Genomic DNA, 23,990 nt, shown 5'->3' on the forward strand with positions numbered 1-23,990 from the left:
TCTTCTCAAAGTAATCCAAGAACCTTATTAATTGCATTACTTATTAGTTTCAAGTTGTTAGCAGCTACTAATAAAATAATTGCATATAGCTGCTAATGAAGTAACTGTATAAAGATGCTAATGAAGTAACTATAAAGTAACTAATAAAGTAACTTTTCACCACCAGAGGGCGCCCTGCCTGAAGTGCGGGCTTCAGGCACGACAGGGCGCTGCCACCACGGACACAGCCGGGGGTGACAGCTGTCACTCATTATCTCCTGACAGCTGTCACTCATTCATGCTTCATCATCTCACTCCATAAAATCCGGACGTCATCTCCACCTCATCGCCGAGATATCGTCAAACCGTTCAGGTAGTATTCTCAGCCTTGAAAGTGAACTGTGTATCAGTCTGAACTCTTTTTTGCAGCCGTTTTCCTGTGGTGTTCCGTGTCTGTGAGACCGGCGTTCGGTGTGTCCAGCAACGGCTCCGCTGCACACCTCTACCAGATAAGTGGGTAGACAGGAGCTGCACGAGTGTGTGTTAGAGGTGGAGGTGGCATTCCCACCGTTGTTGCTACTGGGTGTGCACACACCCATATCTTATTGTCTCTGCTCCCTGCCAGCAGTACCAGATCCGACCTTCGAAGACGGTGGCCACCTGGGGACTCGGGACTTGGCGGCTCCAGTATTCTCCAGGTTCGGTGGCGGAGGAAATCGTGTGGTTCTGGTTCATCTCAGGACAGACGTCTTCTATCCTCGAGCCTGCCCACACGTCACCCTTGTGATTGACTGTCTGTAAAATTTCACATTCCTCTGTGTTGTGCTCATTCACGACAGTAAAGAGTTCATATTTGACTCTTTCATTGTCCGTTCATTTGCGCCCCCTGTGGTGGGTCCATGTCACTACACTTTCCCCAACAGTGGCAACACTGCTTGTATGTCATGCAGAATAAAATCAACTCAGCAGTGAGTACGTATGGTTACACTTGTGATAGTGTTAGAGCAACACTATCATGTTGTGAAATCAAGTTCATCAACTCTCAGACTTCATTTATACTACAAGTGTATTACAGAGTACAATAGACTCTGCAGTGAGTACATATGCAGGGATGCTTATTCGCCGTCTTTGGACAGTTTTCCATCTTTTTGTAAATTCTTGCTGTCTAAAAGAAATGCAGGGCTGTGACAAATCCGTGGATCCGTGAAATTACGCAGATTTCATCATGGGGGGAGGCGTTAGTGTTTTACTCTGTAATCATTATTGTCACTGAGTTTTGAAAATGTCTATTGCAAAGTGTTCTTTCTTTTTTTAACAACATCGTGCAAGTTTTATAAGACCGCGGGTGTCCTCGGAGAAAAAAAAAGCCTGGCTGTTGCGACAGTAATTGTAGTGAGACTGGTTGGTTGCTGCGGCGACGCTGTGTGTCTCCTGTACGAAGCTTTAGCTAAAGGTCGCATATGGACATCGCAAACCTTTAGAGCGCTAAAGTTTTTAAAAGAGGACTTGTGTAGCATGTCTCTGTCACGGACCAGCGTCGGACAGAGAGAACACGGTAAGAATGTTTCTCTCCCTGGAAATAAACATTGTGCTGTTCAAACAGGATTTTAGAAAAGATTATGTGACTTTTTTCATTAATCTAGACTTTCTTTCATTGGGAAAAAGACCGGCTTTGAATGGATTTAGGCTGCATGAATTTACACAAGAATGTAAATGAGTTTTTTATGAATGTAGACATTTTTCATGGGAAAAAGACACAGTGGCTTTGAGTGGATTTACAGGAATTTACACAAGAATATGTGGCTTTTTTACTATAAGGTATGTTAATCAAGGAATGTCAATCAATAAATAAATTTCTGTATAAAATAAAAAATAAATAAATTCAGGTTCAGATTCTTAGAGGTGTTTGGGCTCAGCCTGAGATGGATAATTTAAACAAATTTAACATTTTATTGTTGTGCATTATTGAATGAATAATAGTAATCGAGTGGCTTATTATGGTATGATATTATGGTATATCTCTTTACCTAGTCTGAAAGCAGTTTTGAAATTATTTATAACATTTTAGTTGAGAGTTATGATTTTTAATTGCCTAGTTTTTGAGCCCAATCACAAACAAACTAAATAAAGTTTTCATGAAGATTTAGCTATATTTGTAAACTGTTGTGTTGTTACAACCCCTGGCAAAAATTATGGAATCACCGGCCTCGGAGGATGTTCATTCAGTTGTTTAATTTTGTAGAAAAAAAGCATATCACAGACATGACACAAAACTAAAGTCATTTCAAATGGCAACTTTCTGGCTTTAAGAAACACTATAAGAAATCAAGAAAAAAAATTGTGGCAGTCAGTAACGGTTACTTTTTTAGACCAAGCAGAGGGAAAAAAATATGGACTCACTCAATTCTGAGGAATAAATTATGGAATCACCCTGTAACTTTTCATCCCCAAAACTAACACCTGCATCAAATCAGATCTGCTCATTAGTCTGCGTCTAAAAAGGAATGATCACACCTTGGAGAGCTGTTGCACCAAGTGGACTGACATGAATCATGGCTCTAACACGAGAGATGTCAATTGAAACAAAGGAGAGGATTATCAAACTCTTAAAAGAGGGTAAATCATCACGCAATGTTGCAAAAGATGTTGGTTCTTCACAGTCAGCTGTGTCTAAACTCTGGACCAAATACAAACAACATGGGAAGGTTGTTAAAGGCAAACATACTGGTAGACCAAAGAAGACATCAAAGTGTCAAGACAGAAAACGTAAAGCTATATGTCTCAAAAAATCGAAAATGCACAACAAAACAAATGAGGAACGAATGGGAGGAAACTGGAGTCAACGTCTGTGACTGAACTGTAAGAAACCGCCTAAAGGAAACGGGATTTACATACAGAAAAGCTAAATGAAACCCATCATTAACACCTAAACGGAAAAAAACAAGGTTACAATGGACTAAGGAAAAACAATCGTGGACCGTGGATGACTGGATGAAAGTCATATTCAGTGATGAATCTCAAATCTGCATTGGGCAAGGTCATGATGCTGGAACTTTTGTTTGGTGCCGTTCCAATGAGATTTATAAAGATGACTGCCTGAAGAGAACATGTAAATTTCCACAGTCATTGATGATATGGGGCTGCATGTCAGGTAAAGGCACTGGGGAAATGGCTGTCATTACATCATCAATAAATGCACAAGTTTACGTTGATATTTTGGACACTTTTCTCATCCCATCAATTGAAAGGATGTTTGGGAATGATGAAATCATTTTTCAAGATGATAATGCATCTTGCCATAGAGCAAAAACTGTGAAAACATTCCTTGCAAAAAGACACTTAGGGTCAATGTCATGGCCTGCAAATAGTCCGGATCTTAATCCAATTGAAAATCTTTGGTGGAAGTTGAAGAAAATGGTCCATGACAAGGCTCCAACCTGCAAAGCTGATCTGGAAACAGCAATCAGAGAAAGTTGGAGCCAGACTGATGAAGAGTACTGTTTGTCACTCATTAAGTCCATGCCTCAGAGACTGCAAGCTGTTATAAAAGCCAGAGGTGGTGCAACAAAATACTAGTGATGTGTTGGAGCGTTCTTTTGTTTTTCATGATTACATAATTTTTTCCTCAGAATTGAGTGAGTCCATATTTTTTTCCCTCTGCTTGGTCTAAAAAAGTAACCGTTACTGACTGCCACAATTTTTTTTTCCTGATTTCTTATAGTGTTTCTTAAATCCAGAAAGTTGCCATTTGAAATGACTTTAGTTTTGTGTCATGTCTGTGATCTGCTTTTTTTCTACAAAATTAAACAACTGAATGAACATCCTCTGCGGCCGGTGATTCCATAATTTTTGCCAGGGGTTGTATATTCTGTACATGCTCCTGCAGGATGGCACAACATGCATTCAAAAGCCACGTTGTGCCATACTGCATGAGATCACAAGAGAAATTTAACAGCTGTTTCAGGTCCAAATGTAGTCCAAAGAATGCACCAGAATGCACCACAGGCCACTTGTATTCTCAAAATTTTCTGGACCCCCCTTAGCTTTCCAAACACAGCATTCGGGGTAACTTTTGCTGTCTTGAATATTGTAGATGAATCACATTGCTGTCTCTTTTTTTTTCTCCTAAGCATCCATGCATATGGTCTCACTTAAATGAGTATTAAATCAGCCTATCATAGTGTTAAAACAAGTTTATCAACTGTAGTAGAGTTTATTTATGCTCAGAGGTGTCAAGTAAGGAAGTACAAATACTTTGTTACTGTACTTAAGTACACTTTTTAGGTATCTATACTTTACTCCATTACTTATTTTTCTGCCTACTTCTGACTTCTACTCATTACATTTTCACACAAGTATCTGTACTTTCTATTCCTTACATTTTTAAAACAAACAGCCTCGTTACTCTTGGCTTCAGCGCCGGTGGATGTGCGCTGACACCGCGGCTCCACCTGAAGCCCGAGGCGCCAGCGCAGTTCCACCGGCGTGGCTTTACCGAGGTGCCAGCGCGGATTTATCTGACCATGGGTCCGAAGAAGGCACTGACGGCGGAGGAGGGAGACGATATCAAGAAGTCCCTGGACTTTTTGTCTGAGGAAATCTCTGTTGTTAAAATACAGCAGAAATCCATTATGGAGCTGGTGGAAGAAGTGAAGGCTCTCCGGATCCAGAATGCCGAGAAAGACCGGCGTCTGGTGCAGAGGGAGAACCGTGTTGCGGAGTTGGAACAGTACACAAGGATGAACGACGTTATTATTACAGGAATTCATATTAAACCTCGATCCTACACACGGCGGTGTCAGAAGACAGTGGAGGGGAGGCCAGTGAGCAGGAGGCCAGCTCAGTGGAACAACAAGTGGCTGACTTCCTGCAATCTAAAGGTATTCAAATGGACTGTAATAACATTGAAGCGTGCCACCCCCTGCCCAGGAGAGAGGATGGAGACAAGCAAGACAGTTATAATGAGATTTGTCAACAGAAAACATAAAATGGCATTGTTAAAACAGGGACGGAAACTTAAAGGAACAAACATATTCATCAATGAACATCTGACCAAAAGAAACGCAGACATTGCCAGGAAAGCTCGTTTCTTAAAAAAGCAGGGAAAAATTCAACAGACATGGACATCCAACTGCAAAACATTTATCAAACTGAACGGAACACCAGAACAAGCGAAGGTTATGGTAATCAGGAACATCGAGGAACTGGACAAATACGATCAATAAGGTATGAGGACACAAACACATCACAACACCATGACACAGACCAGAGGAACCTATTCATCTACTACATCATCTACATCTGGAGACAAGAAGGATATAACTCACAGAATTGCTGATCATGGTAAACTAGAACTAAGAACATTTAAATACACAGACCACAATGTACTGGACATGGAGCACGATATAGACCCGGACAATAATTTCTTCTCAAATATCAATGACAGTTGTTGCTATTATACAGATGAACAGTTTAATCGGATCATTAAAACGGATAACAAATTATCAATAATCCATTTCAACAGCAGAAGTCTGTATGCAAACTTTAACAACATTAAAGAATATTTAAGTCAATTTAAAAAAATATTTAACATAATTGCTATATCAGAAACATGGATCAGTGAAGATAAAGGAATGGATTTTGAACCAATCGAAGCAGTGGTTCGCAGATTGAAGCAATGCTTCGACCTATTGTTTCGTTTATTCTTTCTTTCGCTTAATTTTCCCCTGCTAAAACCCTAAAGAGCATACTTCTGTGAGTATTATTTACCTTTTCTATGTTAAACCGACCTGTTATGGTCTTCTGAAACAGTTGACAGATGTATTTTATAACTTAAAAACAGGAGCGACGCTAACACGTTAGCATGTCTATGGCTTTTTCAATGTTAAAAGTTAGCATGAAGCAGTTCCAGCTGTCTTCACGTTTGGGTGCATTTGTTTTCAAATTGTAATATTTCTTAAATTTATTTTTGTTTATATATTAATAATCTAATGATTATTATATACAATTTCAGAGAAAGAGACAAAAAGAACCTGAATAGAAACACAACAGAAAATAAAATATAAAAGCAACTAACAATGAACATACATAAATAAATACATACATACAGACATACATACAGAAATAAATAAGTGTTTCCTGTGAACACCTAGTGACTCTTACACCTCCATTTCATCCCTGTTTTATTTGTTTAATGACAGTTTGTTTCGGTCAAACCATATTTTCAGTGTGTTAATTTCTTCAGTGATTTCCTCCAGAACTATCTGACAAACTAGAAAACTGCTGCATCCTAGTAAGAGCAGAATACTACTGGAATGAATTTGAATAAGTTTTTTTTTTTTCCTTCACTAAATGGATGCTGCACTCACTGCAGTTTATTGTCTAGAATAGTCCCAGATTGCATTTCACAGCTTCTAGAATTGAAACATTTTCGTGCAGGTGGTGTTGGGGGGTAATTTTGGGTTTTGGGCCACATGTAGAACGAATCAGTTTTTAAATTAAGCTTTCAATTCATATAGTGGCATCTACTTTTTTTTTTTTTTTTAAAGGTTACTTTATACTTTTATACTTTAAGTAGGTTTTGGAGCACATACTTTTTCACTTTTACTTGAGTAAAGAGGTCAAGTTGATACTTCAACTTTTACCAGAGTGTTTTTAAACTACAGTATCTATACTTCTACTTAAGTAACAAATGTGTGTACTTTTGACACCACTGTTTATGCTACAAGTACTGGTATATTGCAGAGTATACATGGACCCACTTCAAATGGTGTTAAATCAACACTATCATAATTTTAAGCCAAGATAATCAACTCTAATAGGGTTCAATTATACTATAACTATTACAGAGTAAAACAGATTCTGCAGAGAGTACATGCGGTCCCACTTTGAATCACTATAATAGTATTAAATGAAGTTGATCAACTCTATCCTTGTTCATTGGCACTACAACATTTGGAGTGGGACCATATCTACTGTTTTACTCTGTAAAATTGTGCTTGTAGACTTTGTCTCATAGTGACCACACACAAAAAACACTTTGCATTCTGCCAAAGTTGTCAATGTTTTATTAATATTAAGGCAATCCATTACAAAGCATTTCACAAACCACAGTATGACGACAATATCATGTCCAACACCTGGTTTGGAAATTGTTCAGCATGCAAGTCAGAGACCAAGAGAGGTATGTAAACAGCCTGGGAAAAAAAAAAAAACAGACGAAGAAGAACCCATACGTTTCCTATGAACAGAACAAAACAGAGATGCAACATGCTGGATGGCTGTTATCTCTAAATAACATCCCAAGTAACAAACGGAGCACGTGGCAGATGCACTAATCATGTGAAATAAAGGCAGACGACCAAACCTCCTGCCATTTTTGGCACTAACATGCACGTTGTCTAAAGAGGCTTCGCCTGAACACATCTGGCACTGAATCATCTTTGTACGGGGCTTACTATGTACATAACTGGAGTTCAGCCTTCAAAAGGAAAATGGAAGGATAATCAAAGTCATTTCCACTGAGAGAAAAGCTGCAATTATACAAAAATAAGCAATGAAAATATATTTCATAATTCGACTTATCATAATTGCATAAGTGATGTTTGTCATATTTATTGAACGGTGGCTTACTGCTGTGGGTGGGAAAACAACAATGCTGTAGGGGTTTGATTGTAACAGAATAACTAGAGAAAATTACTTTTACTCAAATTTAGAACTTATCTTCAGCTGTTTCCATGACAACAAATGTGTCATTGAAAGGTGCACGACATGTGGCCCTGCCTCCAATGCCTGTGTTTTCTCTTCATCCCGTCTCAGAGGCACAGATGATGATCACGCTGACATCAGTTTCGTGCTGATCCAGACTCCTGTCATGCTGTTATCAGCAGACTTTCCATAATTAATTGTCTTTGTGTGAAGTGTACTTTTATAATTAGTTTTAAAGTTATAAATGATAAATACAAATGTTTCCAAAATATAGCCACTATCAAATATATCATAAAAATAAAGTAACAAATTAGAATTTATTCTGCTTTTTTTGGCTTGACTGGCTTGCTGTAGTTATAACTGCAGACTGATGTTTTGAGATCTAACAAAATTTTATGACCTCTTTTCAGATGTGACGAATAACTGAGTTTGGCATCAGATTAAATGCATTTTTTGTCTTCCAAGGGGTGAACGTAATCAATAATGAAAAGAAACAAGCCAAATATGGAGCTGGGTCTATCTGGGCCTGTGCGACAGAAGGAGTCCACCGCCTCTGGACTGAGCGTCTTCATCATATAAACAGCTGCTGTCTGCCCTCAGACAGCATCAACACAATAATAATTATAATAATGATTAAAAGCAACAGAGTTTTAAAAATGTCATAAAAATGTCCTATTAACAAAAATAACCTGAATGAAGACACATTTTCAAATACACGAGCACGGGGAGTGAGAGAACGCCAGAGCTTTACATTGCCACAAAACAATATGATAAATTCTTGTAAACATTGGTTCTCCAGTGTCAACACATGAAACTCTGAGTGTGGAAAATAAAAAAAAAATGCACACACAAATCCATAATAAAGTAATTTCATAATGAATCCTGTGAGTTTTGTTTTTTGTTCCTGTGAGTTAAATTGTAAACAAGTCTTGACTTTGAAAATTGTGTAACAAGGCTCAGCGACACCGTGGACTTTCATGACTTTGGAGATCGTGAGGAGCTGCAAGTATTGCAAGCACAGGACTGTGATCAGTCTGCAGCAATCTCACAGCTCCTCCTTTATTCTGCATGCAGCTCCACCACTGGCACAATCAAACCTGGATAACTGAATTTGGATATGTTTTCATATAATAGGCACATTTGGACTGTGATATCGAGAGACTGAGAGAAACCAATGAATAGAAATTGCATTTAAAAATACTTAACTGAGGATGCACCCAACCGGGCCCACAATGACTGCAAGTGTCTCATTAGGAAAAAAAGTGTGCACATTCACAATGATTCAAAAGCCACAAATAGATGTTATCAAGCACTCACTTTACATCAGTTGTAAAGCAAAAGTGTGAAATTGGATTTTAAGTATTAAAACAGCATCGCAAGGTTGTATTACAAAGTGGGCTGTTGTGCATCAGCATATAACAAACAAGCCTGGGAACTGTCAAATAAAAAAAAAGTCAAACACACACATATAAAAAGAACAAATAAATGACGATGGACTTAAGAGTGTTGTTTTTGTGCAATCACATTTCTTCCTTCAATCACCCATAAAAAAACATCTACATATCTTTTGAACAAATTGGCGATTATTCAGTTTTTAAATAAACAGATTTTAAAAAATAAATAAAATAAAGAATACGGCTATTAGTTGACATCAGTCTTACCAAAGTTACTTTGCAGGGTCTTTTTAAAGCACCGAACAATAAAGTGTAACCACAACAAATATAAAGGAAAGCAACACGAATGATGAGATGATAAATTAGACGCGGGAGGAGCACGGATTATGCAGGATAATTTACCGCTCTGCATTCTAACAGGAAAAGATGAAATGTGCTTTGAATCATTCATGTCCCCTTTTTATGCTTAATGTTTTGATATATCAGTATAATAATTTTCTTATAAACATTCTGCCTCTTCTCATCCCCGTGCTGGAAGACAGTAATGAAAATGGAGAACTTAATGCTTTCCATTATTTTCATTGTGGTTATCAAATTCTGAAATAATGACTTTCAGCTTATTAACATTCCGACCTTTGTGCTTATTATTATTTTATTTTTTTTGACAGTAATTAGTGCATTCTGTTTGTATAAATATTAGAAATATGTATAAGATGTGGTGCTGGAGAATCAGTATGGCCACAGCTCCCAGCAGGTCCTCCACAAACCAGCTTTAAATAAAAAATATCGTTGAAATTCATAAATGATTCATACACTGCTGAACAGGTTTTATCACATGCTTTTATAATACAGTCTTTATCAAAGTAGAAATGGGGATTTTTATTACACTGGTCACAAAATATAGGATGGAAAACTACAAGGGGAATATGACTTTGACCCCTAACCCTTAAAGGAATAAATAATTTCTGCATTAAATAAAGAAATCAAATAGTGAACACTTCAGTTCATATTTTCACACACATCAATTTGAAAAGGTATCACAAACATGATACATACTGGCACATTCTAACAAATGTATGCCTTCAGACAGGTGCTCTCTACAGGTTTACTTGCTATCCATTACATCACCATTTGGACAGGTTTGACAGCGAACAACTACGACTTCCTTCCGCACTGGACCTCTCTTGATGTTCTGATTAACAGCGTGCTCCTCTAAAGCTGGCTCGCTCCCAAACCAAAACCTTCTCATTGTCTGATTCTTTACTGTCGTCGATTAATATTTACCAAAAGAGTGTCAAAGCATTCCCATTTTCCTTTCAAAAGATGGCGTGTGAAGGCAGGAGCCACCCCAGATTCCCAGCATTCCCGCCAACCCGCCGTGGTACTAAGGTGCATGTGGGGCTCAGACAGGGTTGGTCTGAGAGTAGTCACTGGATGAATACACTGGTGGGACCGAGTTGGGTTTAATGGCTCGACTCTTCATGTAGGAGATAACCTGCTCGGGGATCTCGGCCAACACGTCTTTAGCCAGTCGGGCCATGCTCAGCACGTGGTTACCCGTGCGGTCCATGTAGTCTCTGAATGGGACAAACTGAGTCAAAGGGGGAAAATGTGTTAGTCCGTGACAACGTAACAGCTTTTCCCTGGAATTAGCACAACATGCATGAGATTAATAAAGTCTATCAGTGACTCACAGTGGTGGGAGTAAGTCACTGTCAAGTCATTCTCAGGTCATCAATCTGTAAGTCCTAAGTCAAGTCTCAAGTCAGCTTGCAAACACTTAGTCATGACTTCAGACTTGACTTGGGACTTGCTGATTCATGACTTGAGATTGACTTGATGGTGACTTACTCCCACCTCTGGTGACTCAGTGAATGGATCTGCAAAATTTCCACCAGTAACAATAAAAAGGAAATATGTTTCTGATGGACACAAAAGAGGACACATGTGACTCCTATTTTGAGCTATGTTGGCAATATAACATATAATAAGCATCAGGATCAGGACGTTCTCTCAGATACACATGAGGGAGGAGCCACGGGTTCACAGGTTCCTGTCTGCACTGATGCAACTGTAAAGACAACTCACATTGGAACATGTCCATGCATGACTTCTTGGTTCTTATACATGTGGTGTTTACATGAGAGCCACTGGAACTCCAGACCTTGCTTGTGAGACATGGTGGGCATCTTCTGGGGCAGATGCATCAGGGCTGAGGTGAAAACTGGGGAATGTCCTATTTTATTGACTGAGTGAGCATCAATAAAATGACTGAAGTGTTGTCCATATTACTGGGACTGAGCTCTTCACTTCTTGGTTGTTTTTTTTTTTTTTTTGCTATCAAACATGCAGTGACAGAAGTATGACAACTAAGTAGCCACAAATGTATACTTTAGAGTCCAATGATTACAGTGACTGACAATTCCTTGTTTTGCTTTTGTTTGATTTGCTAGTATGGCCAAAGAAGATGGTCACCTCAATGTGTCTGGAATGCTTAAGATTTTTTCCTGTAAAAAATCATGATGGAGTTTTTCCTTACCACTCTCACCAATGTGCTTGCTCATGAGGTGAGCAAAGTTTAAACTTTAATTGTGTCTGGAAACTTGGGGTGACTCGTGTTATGGTTTGGCAGTGTGTTTATATAGTAAAACTCACATATAATGGAGTCTGGTGGACCAGCAAATTTTGTCTATTATAATCGAATTCCGTTATATATAATGGACAGAATCTGTTATATGTATAATATGGGCAAAATTCATTATACATATAAAATGGACATTATCTGTTATATGTATGTAACGGATTAGTTACAGCCAGGATGCGCTGAATGATCTACGGGGAATCCCTAACACCAATTAGGCTTACGTGTTTCCTTGATTAAAAGCATGACCTTGAATTGGGACCTGCCTCATTTAATGACTGTGTCAGAATTTCACCTGAAAAAATAAATGCTAGCCTTACATAAGGACCAGGCATTATGTATAAAGGATTACATTTGCTTGAGTCAGTCTTTTATCTAAGTCCGCTGCGAGTGGTACCTTAAAATCCTAAAGCCTGATTTATGCTTCTGCAACTCTGTAACTCTGTGGCCATGCAATGACGTCAACATGCATGTTAATTTCAATTTTTTTTCAATTTATTTTCATTTATATAGTGCCAAATCACAACAGAGTTGCCTCAAAGCGCTTCACACAGGTAAGGTCTAACCTTACCAACCCCCAGAGCAACAAAGGTAAGGAAAAACTCCCTCTGAGGAAGAAACCTCAAGCAGACCAGACTCAAAGGGGTGACCCTCTGCTCGGGCCAAACATAAATTACAGAACAATTCACAGAACAATTCACGGACATGGATATACAAGAAATGCTATTGGTGCACAGGACAGGAGGGTCGCCAACACAAATACAGCTCCCATTTCTGGATGGAGCTGCACCTTAAACAGAGAAAAAACAGAATCAGGCATCAGAAAGACAAAAAGATACTGTATAATTTGCCAGCATTAAACCACAAGAAAAACAGAAGAAATACTAAGGTGATCGCCGGCCACTAGCCCTAAACTTCACTAAAAGACCCAGAATTTAGGTAAAGTTGAGGCCGCAGCCCGCTCCAATTACTAATAAATGAATTAAAAGTAAAAAGCATAAAACAAAACTGTACCAGTATGCTAGCCATATGAAAGGGAAAATAAGTGCGTCTTAAGTCTGGACTTGAAAATCTCCACAGAATCTGACTGTTTTATTGATGCAGGGAGATCATTCCACAGAACAGGGGCACGATGTTACCCTTTTAAAGTTTTCTGCTGCGTCTTTATGCAGTTTACCACAGGAACAGTGGGTTTTTCTGGATTAATTTGTCCCTCAATGAGCTCCACTTCTTTATACAATCATCAACTTCCAAACCAATGACACAGTACGTACAATTTCCTCCATCAATTGCGGGTCATTTGAGCAGCAAGGAGAATTTTGTTAATAATCACTGGCCTTGAATTACACCCTGCCTTGTTTAAGTCCCGTGTCTGAGCTCGGTTTGAAAAAAATAAACGGCCAGTCTTTCAATCACGAAGTACCCACTGACCTCGAATCGGTAAGTGTCAATGCTGAATTTCATTTCATACCTCTTTTACTGGGCACGTCCAGACTGTTCTGTCCAGTATATGCAAGGGGTTTTTAAAGGAAATACATTACGATGAGGCAGGACGTTTTGTCTGATGTCAGCAAAAATCCGTTATACAAAATTGATTATATAAGTCGTTTATTACATGGAAAACCATACAAAAGCACTGCAACTTTTGCTTTTGTCTGGTGAGTTTTACTGTATATATATAAATATATATATATATATATGAAATGAAACATAACAGATTGGCCTTGACTGACTGGTGATAAATTATGACATCTAGTGGTGAGCCTCCAGCCCTGATTGCCAGCCCCTGGTGATCAGTAAAGGCTACCATTACTTACTGTATATGTAACACATTTCATTACTCAATGAGTAAACTCATTGGACCTCATGCAAGAATATATTTCCAAACTTGTCCTAATATAATATAATGTGCTTGTACAAGAATGCCATGACAGATTTAGGAAACATTCGGAACACCATATAATACATATAATATAACTGCATATATGACATATTGGTAGCTTAACTCCTCATCCCACTGAGCTACCTGCTCTACATTCAATTTAGAAAGGATTTATTCAGTGAATGACATGAAAGGTCAGTGAGCATCCCAATCATTTGGAAGACACTGAGTATATCTACGAAATTTCAAGAGGCTCATCAGTGGTTGCTGATATGCTGTATCTTGCTTTATAATTACACATCGATTGTATCCAAAGTGATAGCTTTCAATCTGTGAGTACTGAAACATGGGCCTTTTCATTCCTGTGGAAACCTCAAAGTTTAAAAATAGTAGAAACATCTCACCTGTACAATGTCTCTCTCTGCCAGCTTCCCCCGGGAGGAGATTCTGACGTCATCTCCATCCAGCTCCACCATGGCTACAGAGAAGAGTTTTATCACATGACTACATCACAAACCAGAAGTAATTCAAAGAAAGAGTACTGCACAAGCTGCGCAATCAAGCTGCAGTCACAGTGTTTCATAAGAGCCCCTTCACACATAATACGAATAAGTACAAATCAGGGCGAATCATGGTGGAACAGTTCATATGAGTGAACCACGAAAACATTGAGCTGACAGGCAGGCGTGAACAAACCCGCTGAGACGTTTTCATGCACAAAGGCAACTTTGTTGTGATTTGACGCTACATAAATGAAAATAAATTGTAATTGAAAATGTGCAGTTGGAGCATGTGTAACCAAATTGCGCAGCTGCTGTGGAAAGAAAAAAAATACATGCCACCCACTGGATTCGAACCTGCAATTTACAAAAAGCTCTGATTGCCAGCCAGAAACTTTACCACTGCGCTACCATCACTGTCCTATAAAAGGTGCTGAAAAATGCCTGAAATCAATGTATTTTTTTAAAAAAGAGAAAAAAGCGCTGTGATATCTAACCAAACAGCATTTGTTACGGTGTATTTCTGCTGATACGTGACTGAAAGTGGCGTATTTGTCACACTGTGGGCTTGTCATATAGTCCTGTGGTACGCCGCTCACAGGACACGTGTGTCCTTTCAGACAGACGTGACATTCAGATTGCTTGCTGCATGTCCACATGAATTGATGGTTCGTTTCAGCTGGGAACCTGGGACAACCTGTTAATGTGCGCACTCTCCAGTCTGTGGCAAAAGCGATATGTTTTTTATGTATTTCCATGTGAGGACAGCAACCACACATACGTGTGTGTCCATCTAAACTTGGTGCGTGTTCTGTAGCTGTGACATCCAGGACCAGAGTTGTCAACAGCCGCTGCTGTTGGCAGCCAGCCAGCCACGCCCCCGTCCATTCAGCACACAGACCGAAATGTCACTCTGTGATCAGATGAGAGGCGCCTCGGCTGTGGCGGGGTGGTGGGGAGGGGGCCGTGAACCGCATGCACGTGTTGGGGGGAGGAGCAGGGGGGAGCGCGTTAACCACATTTCAACGCCAGCTTGAAAGAGATCATATGCTGACTGTTTTCATGTTAATAGCACGAATGGCCACACATTTTCTAAGTGCCATGCGAGCGGTGTTAGATGTTCATGTTTATCACCTCGAATTTGGCCGACACCTGCCATGATAGGGATCGAATGTGCTCTCACAGAGCACACTCTGTCTTTCAGCCACTGGTGTGCGCAAATAGTTGTAGCAACAGTGGTACACGGTGTTGGAGACACCTACGCTTTTACACATATTGCATACAATTCCTGCTTTATGCACAATTCATGCACAATTTGACCACATTCGTACTATGTGTGAAGGGACCCTCAGATGTGGTAATGTGACTGATTTAATCTATTTTTGTCTCTACTACTAGCACACTTGAGACTTTGGTAAAGTCATTACACTATACAGTACACGGCACTAGCTCAAATCTAATCATCCTTGAATTTAAAAGACCACAGTCCAGCTTCCATGTTTGTATCATCTCATTTCTTCTCCACTGTCCTCACCATCAAACTCAGCTTGGCCAACTCCAACAATGATGATAGACATGGGGAGTGTTGCTGCCTGTCACAGACAAGAAGAGCAAGTAGTCAGTTGTCAATCAGACGTCAGAATGAGCACAAACTGTATGATGTAAAAACAGACTGAAATCAGAGTGAGGAAGGCTTATATTTGTATTTTCCCAATGTGTTTCTCATTCTGCAAATTCAGTATCTGCAGATCCAGCTTGCCAGAGAAGCTGCAGATCACTGCAAAATATTCCACAATTACACATAAAATATAACAGTGCATGATAAGATTTTCTGCTGCACATTTTGTGTCATGAAATAAATCATTCAAATCAGATGACTGAAAGCCAAGGGTGACATTACAATCCAGAATAGTTAAAGGTAAACAAACATAATGTTCACAAAATAGAATAGAGAAACAAAGAAAAGGTGTCCACATGTGCCCTGTGACAGACTTGCAGCCTGTCCAGGGTGTACCCTGTATCTCACCCAGTGGCCACTGGGATAGGTTCCAGCTCCCCTGTGACCCTGAATTGGAATAAATGGGTATACAAGATGAATGAAGGAACAAATGTGCCATTCATTACCCCTTAAATAGTGTTCATATTTCATGCCTACACAGTGTGATCCAGGTCAGTTTTGACTGTAGCCCAGAATTCCATCATAATAAGAGTCTATACTGAATTTTAAACAACACATATTTTTAGGACTTAAATCTGACTTTAATAAATGGCTGCTTAAGCCTTAATTCGTGTTTCACAGAGCATGCGGAGTGTGTTGTTTTTTTAGGTTTTACAACACTCCTTTTTTGAGGCAAAACACTTTCTATCACCCAGTATTATGTCCTGTTTTACCTAAGACATTAAAGTCATACTGATTTAAATATGTTTTGTATGGCAAGACCATTGTGGGTCCTGGAGTCATCTTTATTAGAGAGGTTGTAATCAGAATTTTCCTCTATGTTGTCTTCCTGCTCGTGCACAGTCTTGCTGCCATAACCTCAGTTACTGAAATAGCAGCTCAAGTACCTTTATGGCCCCCTCCCCTCATCCTTCTTTTGATATCTGTTTTGATATAGGTTAGCTCAGAATGCATGGATTCTAATTGTTTTATACATATACGAGGGCTGTCCGTAAAGTATAGGTCCTTTTTATTTTTTTCAAAAACTATATGGATTTCATTCATATGTTTTTACGTCAGACATGCTTGCACCCTCGTGCGCATGCGTGAGTTTTTCCACGCCTGTCGGTGACGTCATTCGCCTGTGAGCACTCCTTGTGGGAGGAGTCGTCCAGCCCCTCGTCGGAATTCCTTTGTCTGAGAAGTTGCTGAGAGACTGGCGCTTTGTTTGATCAAAATTTTTTCTAAACCTGTGAGACACATCGAAGTGGACATGGTTCGAAAAATTAAGCTGGTTTTCAGTGAAAAGTTTAACAGCTGATGAGAGATTTTGAGGTGATTCTGTCGCCTTCAGGACTTTTCACGGTGCGAGACGTCGCTCAGCGCTCTCAGGCAGCGTCATCAGCCTGTTTCAAGCTTAAAACCTCCACATTTCAGGCTCTATTGATCCAGGACGTCGTGAGAGAACAGAGAAGTTTCAGAAGAAGTCGGTTTCAGCATTTTATCCGGATATTCCACTGTTAAAGGAGATTTTTTTAATGAAAGATGTGCGGGCGGATTGCAGCGTCGGCTCGCAGCCGTCGCGACGCTCCGCCACAGGAAAAACACCTCTGTTGGAAGCCTTGAGGACAAGTTGGAACATCTCCAGCTGATAAACAATTTCTCATATACTCACTCCACTGAAAGCCATCAAAAGCCAACTGGATTTTAACAAATGGTTATCAACACGGAGGTGTTTCTCCTGTGCCGCCGCGCCGCGTCGGCTGCGTCCCGACGCGCGGACCTGTCCGCACGTCTTTCATTAAAAAAATCTCCTTTAACAGTGGAATATCCGGATAAAATGCTGAAACCGACTTCTTCTGAAACTTCTCTGTTCTCTCACGACGTCCTGGATCAATAGAGCCTGAAATGTGGAGGTTTTAAGCTTGAAACAGGCTGATGACGCTGCCTGAGAGCGCTGAGCGACGTCTCGCACCGTGAAAAGTCCTTAAAGCGACAGAATCACCTCAAAATCTCTCATCAGCTGTTAAACTTTTCACTGAAAACCAGCTTAATTTTTCGAACCATGTCCACTTCGATGTGTCTCACAGGTTTAGAAAAAATGTTGATCAAACAAAACGCCAGTCTCTCAGCAACTTCTCAGACAAAGGAATTCCGACGAGGGGCTGGACGACTCCTCCCACAAGGAGTGTTCACAGGCGAATGACGTCACCGACAGGCATGGAAAAACTCACGCATGCGCACGAGGGTGCAAGCATGTCTGACGTAAAAACATATGAATGAAATCCATATAGTTTTTGAAAAAAATAAAAAGGACCTATACTTTATGGACAGCCCTCGTACTGTGAGTGCTGTTCAGCGTGGAGCCAGAAACGGAGCTTTTTCCCAGTGAAATCTGGTATTCATCAGGGATGTGTTGTGGCTCCTGCACTGTTCGGTGACAGCATGGACTACGTTGGGTAGGATTGCATAAATCACTAACTTAGGTGCATTTGTTGATGAGCACTTGCTAAATTAAGCTGAATGAGGTCCGGGCTTTGAATGACTTCCTGCACTCAGCCATTAGAAGTGTATCAGTATGTTGTTAAATTGTGACATTCATGTTTCTGGGTCCTTAGCCTTTGTGATCAAGAGACACCTGATGGAGATATGATGGAGACAGCTTATGGAGTAATTAGGTTGCTGGACAGAGCTGCTTGGTGACGGCCGAAATCATTTGGGTCTTAATGCTATCTGTCTTACAATATGGATGTTAGACTTGGATGGTAACCAGTGACCTAAGGTCACAAGTGGATGACCTTGGTACTAGGTCTCTTCAGGGAATCCTTGGGTGCTGAAGACCCCATTGGCTGGAGAACACCAAGGGGATGCCCACACTTGACCTGGCTGCAACAGATAGAGGGTTATTTTGGAGATGTGGGGATGGACTGTTTTTCTGCCTGGGTGGCTGCCATCCGGGACCTGAGGTGGTTCCATTGTGTCGTGGATACGGTGGAGCATGGCATGATCACCTGCTCCCAGATGTGACTAGCTTGAGCTGTCCTGCAAATTAAACTCCAGAAAATACAGTAAATTATTTTGTTACATTGCAGGTGCTGATCTTGTCTGATTGAAGGTACCCTCTGGTACCTTGGTCAAACAGAGGTCTGTTTGACCGTGGGCCTTCAAATGCATAGCAGGTGTTTGTTTCTGCAGGAATCGAGGAAAATGTGGTAGGAACACAAACAGTTCTCATGACCGTGTCAAGGTCCCCCCTTGAACACTGTCATATCTACTCCATAAAAATATGCAAAAACATGACAGTACAGTTTCAAGATTCCCTAAAACCATCATTTTCTTTGATTTCTTTCTTTCTTTGATTGGTTGATCTAAAATCCATCTCAATAGATGAACAGCCTCGGTATACAAAAATTTGTAGCACATAAAACCTTAAAATATTTTCATTTTTGTGTATTTTAGGTCAGTAAAAGTAATCAAATTTCAGGTTTAAAGAATGACATTTGTCAGATTCCACCCTGGCCCAGGGTTTATGTCTGGGTTTTTCCCCGTCCAGGTCTTCTCTGATGATTTTTGTTTTATTTTTCACACGATTATAATTTAGTCATTTAAATCTTAGCTTGGTTCTGGTTATTTCTTTTCATTATGTTTTGGTATTATCTGGTTTTGGTTTCTCATTATCTGGTTATGTTCCTGTTATCAGTGGTCCTGTTTTCTGTTAGGGTTTATCTTTTATTTATTGTATTAATGGTTTTCTGGTTATCATTTATTTCCTGTTCAACCTTTAGTTTGATTAACTATTTTATTATCATGGTTTTGTTGCTACTTTTATGTTTCAGCCATGTACAGTTCTGCTTTAGTTTTTGTTAGCCTTTTCTATTTTATTGTTTGAGTTTGTTCCTTCCTGTATCCTTCAGTCATGTTCAGTCCTGTTCTAGTTTTGGTTATAGAATATTATTGTTCTTGTTCTCTCTCTAGGTTTGTCACTCGGTTTCCTAGTTTTCCCCTTTATTTTGGACACATGTCCTTTTGTTGGTCTTTGGGCACATTATATTTTCACCACTGGTTTTCTGTCAATTTCTCCTTTTGCTTTGCACCACTTTGTTTTTCACTCACTCAATCCTCTTGACTCTCTTCACTCTTCTTTGCTTCACCAGACCACACCACCTTCCAGAACCTTCACTTACACCTGCCTCTTGTTATACTGATTACAGCACCTGATATTTAAGCCCCTCATTTCCTTCACTCCAGTGCCAGTTCGTTGTGATCTTGGTATCCACGTTTCAGCCTTGGTTTCTTGTCCTGTTGCCACTCGGTATTTTTGACCTCGCTTAGTATTTTTGGATTTTGTCTTTGTCTCTGCCCTTGTACTTTGTCACACTGTTTTTTGACCTCTGCTCGCCTAGACCACGCCTCAGCCTCTCGATTGTTTGTACTTCTGCCTCTCTGCCTGCTATACTGTGTACCGAATCCCTGCTACATCTTAAGATAAAGCCTTTTATTATTCCAACATCTGTGCTCTGGAGTTCTGCATTTGTGTCCAGCCACATTGCACCTGCAGCCTGACAGAACAAACTGGCCACAATGGACACAGTGGGCTCAACTCCAGCCAGCAAGCACACGGACCTTGCCTTAATCAGGGACATCTTTTCTAAAATCAATTTTTTTTTCAATTGTTTCCACACTTGCTACACCCCAAAGCAGAAGTTTGACTTTTTAGATAGAGCTTGGGATTTAGTGGAAGCTAATTGTTGGCTATATGACCTCTTCCCTGAGTTGGAAGATTTGCACAATTTGTTCACAGCCGGGAGCCTTCCGGTCTGGATACAGCAGCCTGAACTGCACCTTCCATCCAGCTCCACATGCTCCAAGAGTGATTCGGACTGGAGCAACATAGATGATGATGATGCTTATGAAGAGGATAATTTGTCTTCAGAGGCAGAGGGGTTGGTGCTCCAAGACACAGAAAATGTTTTTTTTTAAGATACAGGACTTATTCTTTGAATACTGGGACAGTTCTGATCGGCGAGAGAAGAAACAAATTTTGTCTGTGTTCGACCAGATCCTGCAGTCAGAGCCAGAAATTATGTCCACCTATCCGGATCTCGCTGACATAAAGAGACAGTTTAAGCAAGGTCTGATTCCCCCCGTATCAAAGACCCCATGGACTTTTTATTTGAATCTGACATTTATGATGCCATGCCACGATCTATAATCCTTTCTGCCGCAGCAGTAGCGCTTTCTCCTTCATCCACATCGGTCACGCCCAGCCAGCCTCCAATAAGCGAAGTGCGCATCTCAGGCCGCGTGGTGCATTATGGGTAGGATAAATTTTTCAGCTACCAACCCACAAGCTATGGCGGCGGAAAGCAGCAAGGAATGCTGTGATTTGGATCATTTCAACCACTGGAAAGTTGATGATTTAAAGCGTTTTTGTAAGCTCCGCTGGATTGCCTGTTACAACCAGGACTACGTATGGCAGTGGACAGAAGTGGAAAGAAGAGCTGGTTGTGCTTGCGTGTGCTGCATTGTTACAGAAGTGCCGACAAAGGACAAAGAGAGAGCCGCTATCGAAAATGACTGGTCCTTGTTGATAGTTGGAGACAAACAAATTTCTGACCCCTTGAAGGCAACTGACGGATGGTTAGATGAAGTCCAGAGTCTGAAACTGTGGATATTGCAGAATATTTGCTAAGCAGGGATGAGAAATCGCTACTCCACCGGCTTCATCACGGGGCTCAGTGCATCAAGCTGCAAAGCCCACGGTGCGCATGCCACAGGAGCGAGTGGAGCCTTCCTCATATCTGTGTCCTCCAGCAGAGCCGTCTAAATCATCAAGCTTGACTTCAGTCATTACTCCTCAATCAGCATCAGCTCAACTTTCAGCACAGTCAGCGAATCAAGCTATAGCGCACACATCTCCACGATCAGCCACTAAGCCGGTGAAGTTTGTGGCTGCGCGCAAGCCTCCACTGACATCTACAGTGCCTGACGATGCTGTCCCGGCGTGGACACCCTCTCCATCTTCGGCAGCTTTGGTGTGCACATCGCCGCTAGTGCCAGCTGGGCTGACAAATTCAAACGCGGTGTGCTCATCACTGCACCTATCTGCAGAGTCAATTGGTATGGCCATGACACGCACCTCTCGTCCATCTGCAGTCAAGCCAGCTATATTAGCCTTGGTGCGCACATCTCCGCAGTCCGCTACTAAGTCAGCAGAGACTACAACAGCGCGCATGGCACCACAGACTACAACACAACCAGCTGAAGCATCTCCTGCACGTCCGCCACAAGAAACATCTTTTGAGACCCCACATCTCGTCCACCCTCCTGAGTCATCTCCAGTAAGAACTGTGGCATCAAAAACCAGCGGGACAGCGAGTTTTTCATTATTTACTTTCTTGTTCACGCAGCTACATGTTTACAGTGCTACACTAATGACTATCCTGTCCTTAGTCATATGTTTCAATGATTTCTTATGTTTTTGGCTTGCTCACTGCTTGTATTTTTGTTGGAAATTGGTTGTTTCCCCGCAGCTGTATTCCATTCAGTTTCCTCACAGGTTCCTTAAAGATTTACTGTTTTTTGTTTTCCCCCCCATGTGATTCTTTTGCTACTTCATCTGTTTTTCAGGAGGTTTCATTTGGTTGGTTTCTTCATTTTCTATGTTCCTCCTTTCACCAAGTTATGCTTTTCTGGTTGGGTCGGGTAGGTAAACTGCTCTTGGTTCTGCCTTATGGTCAATTTAGGTTCCTGCATGCATGTGTTGCTTCGCTAGGGACACTCATATCCTTTATATGGAGTTTCTGGTTGATTTTGTTTCCCGGGCTCCATCACCTTTCATGTCCTTCTTTGAATAAAGGCACTTCCCGGCCTATTTTTGAGTGCTCCGTTGTTGACTGCCTTCTGTGTATGTTGTATTGTTTGATTTACTTTGTACCTTTTGGATCAGCCTTTTGTACACATTTTTCCAATGGACCCTGCAGTGTTTCTCTTTTGTGGTTGCTTTATTTTGTGTATGTTTTTGTTATACAGCGTTTTTTCCCAGGTTGATCCCTTCACAGTTCCGTTATTTTCCCTGACTCTCATAGGACATTATTTCGGTGGCCCCCTGTTTCGTTTTGTTCCTTATATCATTCTTTTACTGGTTTATTTCCTTTTGGTTACCTTCAGGGTTTATTGCCTTGGTTATCTAGCATGTGTCATTCTAGTATTATTTGGCCTTCATTGTCAGCATCCTTCATCAGTTTGTCTTCCCCTCCATCATTTTATTGGTTTGTCTGGGGTTGGATAGTTATTCTTTTGTCTCATAGGTTTCCCCAATGTTTGCACACTAAGCAGATGTGTCCCTACCTCAATTCTTTACTTAGATTCCTCAATTTCTTCTATTGTGCCCATCACAGCAGGTCTAGTGCCCACGGGAGAGTTTGTTTTTCTAGCACTTTATGTCCAGTTCCGGATCCTGGTACTCCCTCTGTTCCCGACCAGTACGACTGCAGAGCTCGTGATTTGCTTTTGCATTTGGGGGGGGGGGGGGGGGGGGGCTACTGGCCGCCTTCCAGACTCTGGCATAGTTTGGGTTAGGCCTCCTCTCCGTCCTCGTGGTGTTCGTATTGCCTTGGGTCGGCCACTTGGTTGCCCTCCAGACTTTGTTTTGCACATTGCACCTGCGGCCTGACACATTTAGTTTTTTTTTTTGTTTTGTTTTTTACTGCTGTCAAATGTCAAAATGGGTCAAATTTCATATGAACAATATGTAAGGGTTAAAAGTGATTACCTCTTATGCATTTTGTAAAAATGAATTTTGAAGCTTTTGCTCAGAAAAACATGAACATCCACCATAAGGTTCTATTTCCAGTCTTAATAGGATCTCCAGAAAATCTGCCTGAATTATCTAATTTTTTAATTCTTATGATATTCATTTCACTTTTCATAATAATAATGAGTGAGTGAATCTGAGCCTTTAACAAAAACAAAGTGCTTCACAAACCAAATCACATTATAAATCGGGGTCGCCACAGCAAATCCAAGGTGGATCTGCATGTTGAATTGGCACAGGTTTTACGCCAGATGCCCTTCCTGATGCAACTCCACATTACATGGAGAAATGTGGCAGGGGTGGAATTTGAACCTGGAACCTTCTGCACTGAAACCAAGCGCATTAACCACTTGGCCACCACCCCTGCCTACATTACAACAAATTAATAAAAGGTTAAAATCATTTAAAATAAAT

At 40.6% G+C, this 23,990-nt stretch overlaps 1 protein-coding gene and 1 long non-coding RNA gene across 2 annotated transcripts in view; one reads left to right on the plus strand and one right to left on the minus strand.

The window, feature by feature from the left end:
* The window catches only part of LOC117512280, a 169,111-nt gene that overhangs the window by 47,022 nt on the left and 98,099 nt on the right, over positions 1 to 23,990 (plus strand). The window contains exon 2 of the long non-coding RNA XR_004561262.1: positions 9,825 to 9,834. This is a non-coding gene — a long non-coding RNA (uncharacterized LOC117512280). The remainder of the gene's footprint in view (positions 1 to 9,824; positions 9,835 to 23,990) is intronic.
* LOC117512277 (copine-5-like) overlaps positions 10,094 to 23,990 on the minus strand; it is a 159,663-nt gene continuing 145,766 nt past the window's right edge. The window contains exons 11-13 of the mRNA XM_034172289.1: positions 15,638 to 15,695; positions 14,008 to 14,081; positions 10,094 to 10,671 (exon numbers count right to left, since the gene is read on the minus strand). Coding sequence (XP_034028180.1) covers positions 10,483 to 10,671; positions 14,008 to 14,081; positions 15,638 to 15,695 — 321 coding nt within the window. The 3' untranslated portion in view covers positions 10,094 to 10,482. The remainder of the gene's footprint in view (positions 10,672 to 14,007; positions 14,082 to 15,637; positions 15,696 to 23,990) is intronic.

Source organism: Thalassophryne amazonica, chromosome 6, assembly GCF_902500255.1.
Source record: "Thalassophryne amazonica chromosome 6, fThaAma1.1, whole genome shotgun sequence".
NCBI classification, from domain to species: Eukaryota; Metazoa; Chordata; class Actinopteri; order Batrachoidiformes; family Batrachoididae; genus Thalassophryne; species Thalassophryne amazonica.